This window comes from Chlamydotis macqueenii, chromosome Z (assembly GCF_036417535.1).
Source record: "Chlamydotis macqueenii isolate bChlMac1 chromosome Z, bChlMac1.mat, whole genome shotgun sequence".
Lineage (NCBI taxonomy): Eukaryota > Metazoa > Chordata > Aves > Otidiformes > Otididae > Chlamydotis > Chlamydotis macqueenii.
Window position 1 is genome coordinate 34,958,438 of NC_141593.1, and position 13,298 is coordinate 34,971,735.

Sequence of the window (13,298 nt, forward strand, 5' to 3'; positions counted from 1 at the left end):
AAAGTAGAAAAGTACTTCAATTTTGTACATAAAGACTTAATCTGGAACATAGTTTCTCACCACCCCAGTTTCTCAACAAGTAAAATGGATTTTAGAAGCTAAGATAGCTCACCCACAGGTGAGGTGTTCTTGACTGATTGCAAAGTGTTTAGTGACTTCCAGACAAAAGCTGCTATCCAAGAGCAAAGTAATATTGACAGTATCCATAGGCCTCCCCACTGGTTGGTCGTTTTGATCCTCTCCTGTGCAACCATTTCGGAAACAGTCTGTTCAGGGTGAAAAATTGATGTACCTTACCAAAAATAAATGAAAAAAAAAGACTTAAGAAAGTTCCTGAGGGAAGAAAGCCCAAATAGTTTCCCATTCTGTTTGGTGCCATATTCCAAAATAGCTGAGTGCCACCTCTGTTAACCCATAAGCCCCAGTACTTTGTCCAAGCAGAGCAGAGTGGCTCCAGATGGAAGTGACAGAGTGTTACTGAGTATATCCAGTATGGGACAGATGGCCACAAGCCAAGTAGCCAACGCTGAGAGAATGACACTGTGAGAGAAATCCAGTGGCAAAATGTGCAAACCAAGCAAATGTGCAGATCAAAAAGTAAAAAAATTGTGTCGATTTTATACCTTACCGATAACTAACAAATTTTATGGATAATTTATGTTCAGGGTTGGGTGTTTCTGCATCATATTTTGATTTCTGATGTATACATAATTCTGTTGCATATTCCCCTTTCATTTACCACTCTTGTGGCATATCACACATACCTTTTTTTTTTCTTTCTTCATTTTTACCCAGTGCACTGTGACCTGTGGACAAGGACTCAGATACCGCGTGGTCCTTTGCATTGATCACAGAGGGATACATACAGGAGGCTGTAGTCCTAAAACAAAGCCACACATAAAAGAAGAATGCATCGTACCCACTCCTTGCTACAAACCTAAAGGTAATGAGGCAGAAGGGTTCTCATAAATTTTTCAGAGCTCTTCCATATTGAGCAGGTTTGTTTTGTTGCTGGTAGCACCGTTGCCACCTGCTCTGAGTTGTGAGTTTGCACCCTTAAGGCCTGCCATTCCTATTCCAGTCTACCTGCTAGCAACTTTGAGTGAGTGCTAGCCCCTTCCTCCTTCTTACAGGCTCTGGGGTTCTCACTGTTAATTTGTGATCCAGCAGACTAAGCAATTTAAATGTAAATTTGGCCATAGTGTAAGCAGGTTTGACCTCACTGATTGTGTCTGGGCTAAATTTGCCATGTATTTTAAAAGGAATTAAATATATGATTCTGTGATATAAATAACATCTGTGGTAAAGAAATGTAACCATAATTTTAAAGTGCCTGTTGACAATGTGGACCTTGAAATAGGTCACAAGCAAGCATTGTATATCCCAACATGAAATCCCCCTTACTACCAAGGCTGCAAAATTTCATAGAATCATAGAATGGTTTGGGTTGGAAGGGACTTTCAAAGGTCATCTAGTCCAACCCCCAAATTTGGCAGATTGTTTTACTTGAAGCAACTTATAGCAAGAAGTACTCTAACTTTGTATGGAAATGTTTCTTGACTTGGGTCTCAGGCAGTGATACTGGGGTAAATCCCCCACATTTTGTTAAGAGAAGGAGAAAATATTTCTGCAACTGTTTGGAGGTTCTTAGGTGTTAGAAAAAGTCCTGGAGACTGGATTGGATTAATGGGCAGTGGCCAGGTTCAGCAAACATAGGTATTTGACTGTTTCCACAGGTATGAGCGTGCATGTGTTTGTGCGTGTATACAACTCTATCAACACAACCTCTGTATGCTGACTAATTTATGGAAACTTGTGGGCTACAGCAATGCAGGTGAACTTAATTTCCCTAAACTGGAGACTTAAGCCATACCATAAGAAGAAATCAATTCCTCTTTAAAGAATGAGCTGCTATCCTAATACATATTAAGACCACTTACTGTGAAGCCCTGTGAAGTAAGAGTGACCCACGATCTTATGCTCATCCAAGATGGAACAGTGAAATTTGAAATTATAATTTCTGCCCTCAGTGGCTGAAGATGGGCAGACTTGCCAAGTTTTGAGATTCCAGGTTATCTGGACCATGAGAATTCACTGTGTCTGCCAGCCACCAAAGTGGCGTAACCCAGATGCAGGGCCTCTGGGGAGCAATGGATATGCTTGCACTGTATTTTGCTCTCCGACATGAGCTCACTCTGTCCACCTTCCAAGATGGAAAAAAAAAAAAGGCACTGTGATTGTGTGAGTGTGACTCTGAGCCTCATGCAGAGATTCAGTGGGTTTGGGCTCAGTCAGTCAGCTACTTTTATAGAGCTTTATCTGTTGATGGTGTTCAGACCACAGGTAAAGCAAGATTCTGTCTGCCTGCAGCATACAGTGTAATCAAAATGCAGTTAAGACATCCAAAAAAAAAAAAAAATCAGATATTGCAAACCATCCACAACTGACTTCTGCCTAGGGGACCTGAGAAGGGCGCAGGACCATATAGGAATGCTTTGCTTGCCTGCATCTGTTGAGAAGTCTCTACCAATGGGACTTACCTGGGAACAAAGTAAATTGCCGTTTGCTGTTTTGCAACAGGGTGGCATCTTTGCCCTGGATAAACTCTTATGCTGCTCTTTGCAGTACATATGTGAGTAATTTCTGATTAGAGGCAGTTATTTCTTCCTTTTTTTTTTTCCCATGGGACAGAAAGTTCTGTGTGACATGTACTCTTTCACTTGAGTTTAATTTTACTCTTCATCTTGGTTCTGCAATGGTGTCACACTTCTCTCTCCATAATGCAAGACCCATGTACCTGAAGGCTGAATCATGCTTTCTGAAGAGAATTGAACCAGATGATAACCAGAAGTCTCTTCCATTCCATTATTCTATTTATATACTGGAAGTTTGTCCTTTTTATTTCACAAATCTAGAATTAGAAACTAAGAGTGGTGGAGGCAGCAAACTACCGCTCCTATTTTGAATGTTTTAATCTTAGCTTTCTTTTTCCTTCTGGAGCTGGATTAACATAAAGCAGAAAAACAACCTTCTGCTGACTGAAAAAGCAAGACAAAAAATGTGTAATTCATTCTTGTTTTAACACACTGTTCTAAACAGAAATAGAATGCCAATAGCTCATGTAATTTACTTCCTTTTAGTTTATTCAAGCACTGAGACACTTTATCTTACTCCAATAATGGGGAAAAAAAATTAGGATATTCCTGGATTAAGTGATGATTTTCATTTTTAATGGAGAAGATATACCGATCTAATAGAACTTTCTGTATAATATAGCATTTAAGTGTTTTTACTGGAACTGTTTTATGAAAGAAGAGATTTTACTTTAATCTCCGAAGGTAAAAATTCCTCCTTAGCTTATGTTAGGACTGCTTTTTATTCTTTTTTTTTTTTTGTCAAAGAACACTGTACAACATCAACATTTCTAATCCTCTAACAAATTTTACAGTGTAGATGAGAATTAACTACACCTGTAAAAAAGAAAAGTTATTTTAAAAGTCACATAACAGGCAACAGTACACAAGAGCTTTTGCTTTTTACAAGCACTTGCATCCAAGAAAAAAAGCTTTCCAAAACCCATAAAACAAGCTACAGAACATATAAATAGAAATATCTCCTACATATTTTGGATAACAAATGCAGTAAAATATAGATTAAACTGAGAGCTGTGCTGGCAAATATTCATGCTTAAATGGCTCTAATAAATATGTTAGAGTAAGAGCTTGGCAAGCTGTTTCTAAGGAAGAGGCATAGTAATTCTATTACTGTCCCTTCTTTCCTCAGTTAATAACTTGCTCCAAGGAAATTTGCTTGACTAAAGCTGCAGTAGCTATGAAATCAAGTTGTAAGTTGGTTTTCCTCTATGATAAGACTGACAAAATTTCATGTGCCTGTGTGAAAAGTTCACTGTTGTGCACAACAGAGTCACAGAAAATTTTCAACTATTCTGAATTACATTAATCTTCTCCTGTTGATGAGTAAAAATCATGCATTATATAAACCCAAAAGGCTTAGGTGATATGTGAGTGGCAAATAGGTCTGGCCCTGGCTCTCCTCAGTGGTCTGAGTCTTACTCACTTTTATTTGTGGGTTTTTTTTCCCCCTGATCCTAGCTCAGAATGTTTTGTTGAAATGCAGAGCTCCTTCTCAAATTATAGTGCCAAAGTTGCTCTTGCTTTATACCCCTGTAGAGCTAAAACAGCTTCACCGTCTTCAGCTCAAATGTTCCACTTTGACACCGCATGAAAGCAGAGTTTGGCTCACAAAGTGGCGTGGCCCTGCGCTCCCAGAGCAGAGCAGCTCATTACGCTGCGCACACATCCTGAGGGGAAGAAAAGCAGCTCTACTGTTTTCCATCAGAAATGACAGAAAAAGTATCAAGCTTGTTTTTTTAAATCCACATAGCTGATGAACTGATAAAGTTGAAAAGTATAGCTGGGGCATTTTATTATAGTTTCTCTGTTTTTCTGTGCTATCACTCATCAAATAAGAATTTTTTTCCTTTTTGTAATCTGTCAAAACCAAGCTTAATGTGTTTTCTGAGGTTCTAAAATTTAAGGGTAAACACAAGGAGTTTATACATTTTGCCTTTGCAGTGTCAATGGAGGCCTTTTACGCTTGCAAGACTCCCTCCAAAAAATACCTTCCAAAGTGTTCCTTTGTCCACTTTTAGTAGTCCTTTAGTATTCCTTCGCCTAGGCCTATTCCAAAGCCTACTTTTACAGCCTGGTTGTATAGCCTGAGAAGTGACTTATTTTGCCTTTATTTTAGAACACCATGGCTGCAACAGTGGCCATATGACCATGTACGTGTTAGAGTCCATGTGATGAAGGAATTTCTTTCTCTCTCTCCTACTCTTCTTTCTCTCTCTTTCTTCTTTGAGCTCAGCCTTCATGCAGAGGAAGGCACACGTGCATCACAGGCACGCTCGATGAGAGAGGGGAAGCTGGCACACATAGCAGCATTACTGCATGCATCCTGTTTTCTCATGCTTGTGTTTGTTCCATAGAGAAACTTCCTGTGGAAGCAAAGTTGCCATGGTACAAGCAGGCTCAAGAGCTGGAGGAAGGAGCAGTGGTGTCTGAAGAACCATCGTAAGTCTTAAAAATTTGCTTACAACAGGTTCTTACGATGTGGGGATCTGGGGCTTGCGCTGAACTAGCACAATTGCTTGAAATTGTATTTGGCTTTCATTAAAGGGTAAAGGCTAAACCCAACCCTGGGGAAATCAATGGGCCTAAGACTGTGTCACACTTAGGTATGAACAGACAGAATTCAAGAGGGCAAATGCAGATTTGAGTAAAAATATACATGTTTTGTTTAAGGTCATTTACAATAATATTAAGACAAGAGTTTGTCTGCCTAGGTAGTTATATGTTCCCCACCACCGCTGTGTCTCTACAGCTCAGCACCTTTGTTTATTCTCACAACACTCCTGTGAAGTAAGAGATTAAATACAGGGCAGACAGTGATGATTCCCCCTCACTTCTCCTCTCAGGATGAGTGTAGTAGCAGCAAATAAAATGAATTAACTTCAGCAGAAAATAAACTAGAAACCTCAGCCTTATGATCTGGATTGCCTTATCATCACTTCTCTCATTTTCCCCTCTCTGCTTTTCTCACCGTTTCATGGTCTTTGCCCATCCACTTTTCCAAGGTGGATCTTAGTCACCACCTTGTCCCCCATTAGTAGCTCTTCCTCCTACTGCAAACTCTTTTGGATAGCAGGTTGGCCTATGTATATGCATGGACAATCCCCTCACATTAGGGCTGCCTGAAATGATGGAAAGTATGCATTTTCCTCCTAAATAGATAAAATTAAGTAATTATGTCCCTTAACTGTAACTTTTTGGTTTTTTCTTTTCCTGTTTGTTTGTCCTCTGTTTTGTGAAAAAATTACCATGAATTTAGAAAGAGGTGGAGGGCATTAAATAGTTACAGGTAGTGCTGAAGGAAAAAATATTGCAATAGAAAGATGGAAAAGAACTCTTGCACATAGAGTTGATACTTGCCTTTTTAATAGATTAACAAGAAAATCTGACTGTATGAATCTGACCTGGTGTAGCCAGGATTTTCACATAGTGCTATTGAAAATACTCTTTATAGGTTTCTGCATGTGCTTCATTTCGTTAATAGCAAGACTGCAGAAGAAGTTATAAAAACTAGGTGGTTTTTAAAAACCCTCAGAATTTCATTCAAAATTTACTTTTATTTTCATTTATAGATAATCAATCTTCCTTAGCCCAATAAAATTGCAATGAAAAGGAAGCTGCACTAGAACTGGTGTACTGTATAAAACTTTAGCAATGAGGCTGAGATCTTAAAAATACAGTTATAATTATGTTTTCGATTTTTTATTCTGGAACTGTGAAAAAGCATGCTATAATTGTAACCTCTGTACACATCTTTAATCAGTATCCAGTTCCCATGGCTGAGCACATGTCATTTTTAATTGCAACTGCAACTGTGTATTAGACTTAAAAACATTATTAATTATGTAATATAATTGCAGTTTTGGCATGGTTAATGTGAATTAAAGTAATTTGAAACTGGAACATTGAATTAGAGCTAGAGACATATATAATAAAACCCTCAAAATAAAAATTATTTTAATCCAACTGCATATATATATATGAATATGCACATATACACACATACATGTATACACACGCACATTTATGCACAGATATACAAAAACTTATATTCATATGTGTGTATATATGTATTAGTAGCAGCTATTGGAATTAATATAATGAGATATTTAACTGTTTCCAGAGTTCCATAGACTTTGTAGGTTGATTCATTCAAAGTCAAAGTCTAGAAAATTCAGTATTTTTGAATGTAAAGTTCACAAATATTTGTAAAGTGCAGTTTATTTTCTTGTGGCTATACTAAACCACTTACCTAAAAGTGCATTTATTAAGCTGTAAATAACCCCTGGAAGTATAGATAAAAACAGATGTATTATCAGGAAGTTTATCAAAAGGAATCATACTGATATGTGGTCATATCTGGAACAATTTGTTACATTAAGAAATATGTTAGATAAATTTTGTAAATAATGTTGGCAGTACTGTAGAAAAACAGTATAGTAATATATATATGAGTGTATGTAGTTTTAAATCCTAACAAAAAGGAATTTGTAGAGAATAGGCATAATCTGAAGGGAAAGATGAAGAGGCTTTTCTTTATCATTACATCTATTTTAGTAAGATATTCTGGAAAGCCTTATGGGTGTATTACTTGTGGTATTAAAGCAGACCTTGAGAGATATAAAGGGAAATGGGTTTAAGAACTTTAAAATGTTTTAAGTGCAGCTATGACACCTCCTCACTTCATAGTTCACTACTTTGCTGCAATAAAGGCTCTGTTCTGCAAAGACATCCTAATCTTTTTATCCCATCTCATGCAACACATCGGGGATACTCACATACCAATACAGTGGGGCAGAGTCCAGACTAGGTTCATTCTCCCATGGGGTGACATTTTGTACATTTTTTTCTCCTTGCAAAGCACAACTTCTGGAGCATGTATAAGCCTGGAGATATCCATGCTTTGTGTTTAGTTTGGAATGATTTTTAGTGATAAGGCATGAGACAGAAAGACCAAATAAAAGCTTAGAAGATTTGTGCTGAAGGGCAATCCATGCAATCCTCATCTGTAAACTATAACAACCATCTGCATGTTGTTCCAGAATAGCTAATCTGTTGACAATGACCTTGAGCAGTGAACTCCCACATAAAATTGGTTTTGGTGCCTCACTATTAATAGTGCTTTTCATTAATGTCTAACTTTAAACAGTTATTCATTTTATGTCCTGGTTATTGAAAAACTATATGTAATAACATAAAAACAGAGTCAAACATTCAGAACTCACCAAGATACAACCAACTGTCAATTTTGATGCCAGTTTTGTAGCACCACTTGTCCTCATTCAATTGTGTAGTGATTCCAAATACACCAAGTAGTTCAAAAGTAAGGTGCGTTACATGATAATGCACCTTTTGGCCTGTGTTTATGCAGCTGTGTGGAGACATAATGTAATCCTCCATGGCCTACCATGCTGACACATGTCAGGCAATCACCCACATATTTTGGCTGATGAAGGATCAGTCCAAAGTGTAGGTGCATGCTAATTTGAGGGTCGGAACGATCATGAGTTCTTAAATCAGGCACTAGCTGGTGTAAGACAGTGTGTGATGCTGTTTTGCTGACTGTGAATTTGAATACCTAGAACATGACCATCAATTTCTTACTACCTTACGCCTTAACATGTTGTAGTGTGTTACTTTGCTGGAAATATTTTCAGCAAACGTACCAGGGCTTGTAAATAACAGTTCAAGTTGCTTGGTCCCCCTCTTCTAAGGAAGCCATTTCTTTCCTATGACTCAATAGAGCATAGCCGGCTGAGCAGGGTTTGAGGGTGGGAGTTGAGCTGGGCAGCCAGGTTGGGCTTTCGGTAAGACCCTGCTCCTTTTCTCAGTGGGGACAGAAGGATGGGCAGAGGAGAGACAGCATGTAGGGGAAGGGGAGCAGTTGTAGAGCAGGAGGAACAGCAGAAGGCCTCCAGTGGCATGGTAAGCCAGATGTTGAAAAGGCAGCACTGGGTGCTCATGAGCCTGTTTGCTTGAAGTTGGAGTAATGGAAGTTTCTTCAGATAAGCTGTACTTATGAGATTTTCCTATTTGCTCTGTGTTGGTGCAGTAATTACCAATTTCATAATTGCACTTGGGCAGATGTCAGTGAGGACTCATTCTTTTCCTACACTTCATCTGAGGCGCTTCCCGAGCTTTCTTGTGCCACCAAGCCACTGCACTCATTCTTTCTAGCCAGCAGACCATTCTTCCCCTGCCACTGTCACCCTCACTTCCTTATTATTCTTCAAGCAGAGCAGGCAAACCCCATCTATAATAAATTCTATTATCCTTCTCAAAGTTTGTTTTTGATTGGAAGTTTAAAAGCTAAATATGAGCATTTTTTAAGATTTCTTCTGTGCAGTGAGTTCTTATATTTGTGAATCTCTATATTGCTGTCTTGTGACTTTTGTGACTTTCTATTGAATACAGTTTTCATTGGGAAATTGCATACTATGAGTTATAAAGTTACTTTTTTTTTTATGTTGTCCTTCCATCTGTAATTTGTGATCATTCTCAAATGTGTACTGCTAGAGCAGCAGACACCTCATTTTTATTCCATCTACGTGTAGTGCCTTCCATTATTTATTTATTCAGGAATTTCTCAAGGAAGCAAGTCTTAGAGTTTAATTTTGTCTGTATGTGTCTGTCTGTCAGTTGCCTTCCTCTTCCTTCAGTAATGTCTGAATTTATTCCTATTAACTGAATTTGACAGAGGTATAAAGTTATCACAGGGAATTTTACCCCTCTGTCAAATTTAGTTGCTATTCGCCAGGAAATTCAGTGGCAGTATTTTCCACATGGTTCACTGAACTAAATGACTAGGTAGAAAACTGACACCCTACAATTCCCTAGTTGAAGAAAAAGTTTCTAAAGCAGTTTAGTCCTTAAGAGATACCAGCAAATCCACCTGGGCACTCAGCGTTCAAATATAAATCCATGTTAAATAGGTCTTTATGGGTTCTGCTGCTCAAGGAATTAATCATTAATCATAACCACTTTGTACAATTGAAGGCTAGAGGGGATAGTTATGTTTGTGTTGTCTGACCTGCTGCACCCCGAGGCTGGGTCAATTAAAGATCAGTTCCTGACAGAACCACTATGAAATGCTCTAGGTTGGTAAGAAAGAATTGTAATCTTTGTGAGGACAAAGGTTTAAAGCGAGGAGTCCTTACTGTCCTGTGTTGTTTTACATCTAGTTCTCTTATTCCTGTCCATCTCTGGAGTGACCATTCACCAGGCTTTAGAAATATGTTATCTAAGGGAGACATGTCAGTATGTTTCTGTCTGACCTCTTTCACTGGAGCTCATTACACCAGCACAGCATGGCAGCCCGAGTCAGAAAGAGCAGCACTCATGATTAAAAAAGCATGTGTTTTTCTGTGTATAATGATATTGGTTTTATGGATGGTGGAGAGTTGTTTAAAAGATTTCTGCCTCTAACTCTTGAAAAATCCTTTTGTATGTTAACACTATATCCAGCTTTTAACATACTGCCATAAATAACCCTGGTGCTAGCCATAAAAAGAAGGGGTAGGGGAAAGAGGGCAAACAATAATATCTGGATGCCAGATGGCACCATCGTAGTGATGGGGTCGATTCAGTAAAAAACAAAAGGAAATTCCTGATATGCATCAGTTGAGGGGACAAAGCCCTGAGGAAACTGGATAGGGACAGAGCAGCCAGTGTGGCAGAGTCACCCAATATCTCTTTCTTAATTTTTAGTAAGTGTTTACATTTCCAAAGACACATAAGCTATTTTATTTTCATTTTCCTTGTAAAATAGTTTCCTTCATGATGTTTGTACCTGATTCCCAGGTTAATAAGTAAGTTTAAAACTTCCTACAAATGTTTTACTTTAAAAATAAAGCATATTAGGATTATTGGCTTGCAAAAAAAAAATATTGAGAACATGCACAAATACTGTCAACTGCTAGGCTATTACTTGTCCACTTCAGTGTCATGCAGTGAAGAAGATGAAGGAAGTTTAGGGAAACTTCTCCGTATTAAGATGCAATAGCAAAAAAGTTAAACTGTGTATGTGGTTGGTCGTAGAGAAGATCAGCAGTGCAGTGGCCTAACATTAGGTAACGATTTCTATCTATTCATTCAAAGAGCCCCTTTAGACAGTCACCACTATTTAGGATTTATGTGTAATACCTATTCAGGGTAGAAGCAGTTACCTTTCCCTGGGAGAAAGGCAGTGGTGAATTTATGGAGAGAACCAACAGTACAGAATTATTTGACACAAAGCTGAAGTAAAAGATCGTATTCAAACTAAACTAAAGAGAAACTATAGAGGGACAGATTGTAATCAGTCAATTGGAATAGGACCCATGCAGCTGGCTTTGCTGCCTTTACTCTTACAGATGAAGCCCTGAGATTTTATTGACTAGTGGTCATGACCTCTATTTCACTTCTCTGAACAATGGCACCAGCAGCTACCCAGTGCTGTGTGTGAGCATCCTGTGGTGTTATCCACACCTTAAAGCCTATGGAAAGGTGGCCTCTCCTGGAGAAAAAGGACAGGTTTGCATTTCAGCTCAAGACAAGGAGTCTGGAAGTCTGAGCTCAGTTCCTGGTTCTATCACAGAAAATTTCTAAGCCTTTGAACAAGACACCGAGCATTTTTTTTCACCAGTAGTATCTTGTTTTAAATGCCTTAACAGATGGGTGTCTGTGCCTTCGAACACTGGCTCTTACTGATATGTGATGTTCTTAATCATTAATGACCACAAAAAGATATTTGAAAACCTTTGTAACTTCCTGGTTTTAGAAAAATTCAGAACTATTGTGTATTTATATTATACATTCACATTACAGAAATGTTTGGTATCTAATGACAAGTCCTATATGGAGAATTTGTTTGCAGCATTTTCTTGGTTTTCCCCCTTTTTTCCTGCTTTCAAGTCTTTTGATTCTACCAATTCCCTCTTCAGCAACCAACAATTACATTAAAATTAAATTATACTCCCAAATGTATCACTTAAAAGTTAGAAATTGGGCCTAGAAAGCTGTATAATATATAATCTCCTGAAGGTATTACAGTGTTTTCATTATGAGTTGCTGACTAGAGTAAAATAATATAATATGTGGCATTTATAGATCAAGCATTATTTCAGAAAGGATCCAGTCTGCTTTAATAATGTTCTTACTTCCTTTTTGTTTCCTCTCTCTATTGTTCCTGTGTTTGTATGTGTGACATACATACTGTGTAAATATTCTGAGTATCTGAAGTATCTCTGCTTTTCTAAATGAGGAATTTTAATACTTTGCAAAGTATCCCCCCTTTTGGTTTGGAATACAACAGCTCTTCAACAAAGCAAATTTGCACAACAATTCACAGTGTTAAAAAAAATAGAAGGAAGACAGCTTCTGATGAAGGCCAGTGCCATTTTTTTTGTAACCTGATTAGGAGTCCTACCTCTTTGTTGGTCAGGTCGAGAAGCTATACCCTTAAACTAATCAAAATATCTAAGTCACAGTGGCTGACGTGAACTGTTTAATATATGACAGGGGATATTCCATGTCAAAATAATAGAGAAAACAAGATGAGTGGCTCACCTGTACTGTTAAAGACTAGAATCTTTTCAAAATTAAGGATATAATCTTTCAAACAAGACTGATCTTTTAAGATAAAGTGTGTCAGAGTAGGGAAATGAAATCGCTTTACGTCATTAGCTTCCCAGAGGCTTTGCTCCAGAAAGAAATCTTGCAGTGTTTGTAGAAGCACTGTAGACAGTTTCAAATGTTCCAATAATATATACACTCCATTTCTTTTCTTTCTATTACTTCCTGTTGTAGTGCTAGCAGTGGATATCACGTTTATAACAAGATGTTATAAACACCCACAAAAAGGGTGTAAAGAAATGCACACTCTCTCCTCTAGGAGACCTTGCTGTTCCAGTCAGGCATCCTGGTATATACAAGCCCGAGAGGGTGTGAGGCATCAGGTTCCTTTCTTGGTTTTGGATTCTTTTTTTAACCCCAGAGTAAAGGGAAAGTCCTTTTGTCAACTAGAGAAAGGCAGTGGATGAAAAAGAAAAGGGCATAAGAATACTTTCAAACATGCTGATCACAAAACTCCGTTTCCTTTTTCTCCCTATCAGACTGTTATTGGGATTCTCAAGGTGAGAAATTAGTTTCCTATACCCCCAAGTAGCTCTAGACCATAGAAGAGATGGACGTGTGTATTGCCTCTGGGCAAAGCTGTCCAAGTCTGGTGTGACGTACCTAAATGAAGACCGAAAGAAGAGAAGTACTGTCAGTGACAGCCATGTTTTAACCAAAAATGTGACCATTCTGTTTAATGTTACTTTGAGTAAAATGCTAAGCCAATTTTCAGCACTGATTTTTTTTTAAGATGTTGAAGAAGTGGTGACAACACAGAAAAATTGAGAAATTATTCCATTGTTGAGTAAAACAAAACAAAAAAAATGTTATTCCATCTATTTTGCCTATTGTAATGATGGCTGCAAGGTGCTTTTATTAAAGTATGTGTGGACTTCCAGAGGTAAAAATTTGGAGCATGAAAGGGTTCCTAATCAGTGAGATAATAGCAACAGCGAGAGAAATCCAGAATAGAAATGAAACACTGTTTTTTTTTTTTCATTGAGAAGGGAAATGAAATGTGTTAGGGAAAAAAAAAAGGCAGCTAGATAAATA

At 38.0% G+C, this 13,298-nt stretch overlaps 1 protein-coding gene across 2 annotated transcripts in view; it reads left to right on the forward strand.

Moving 5' to 3' along the window:
- The window catches only part of ADAMTSL1 (ADAMTS like 1), a 437,941-nt gene that overhangs the window by 347,644 nt on the left and 76,999 nt on the right, over positions 1 to 13,298 (forward strand). For both annotated transcript variants that reach the window (XM_086771491.1, XM_086771490.1), the window contains 2 exons: positions 796 to 943; positions 5,009 to 5,093. In XM_086771491.1, coding sequence (XP_086627617.1) covers positions 796 to 943; positions 5,009 to 5,093 — 233 coding nt within the window. The remainder of the gene's footprint in view (positions 1 to 795; positions 944 to 5,008; positions 5,094 to 13,298) is intronic.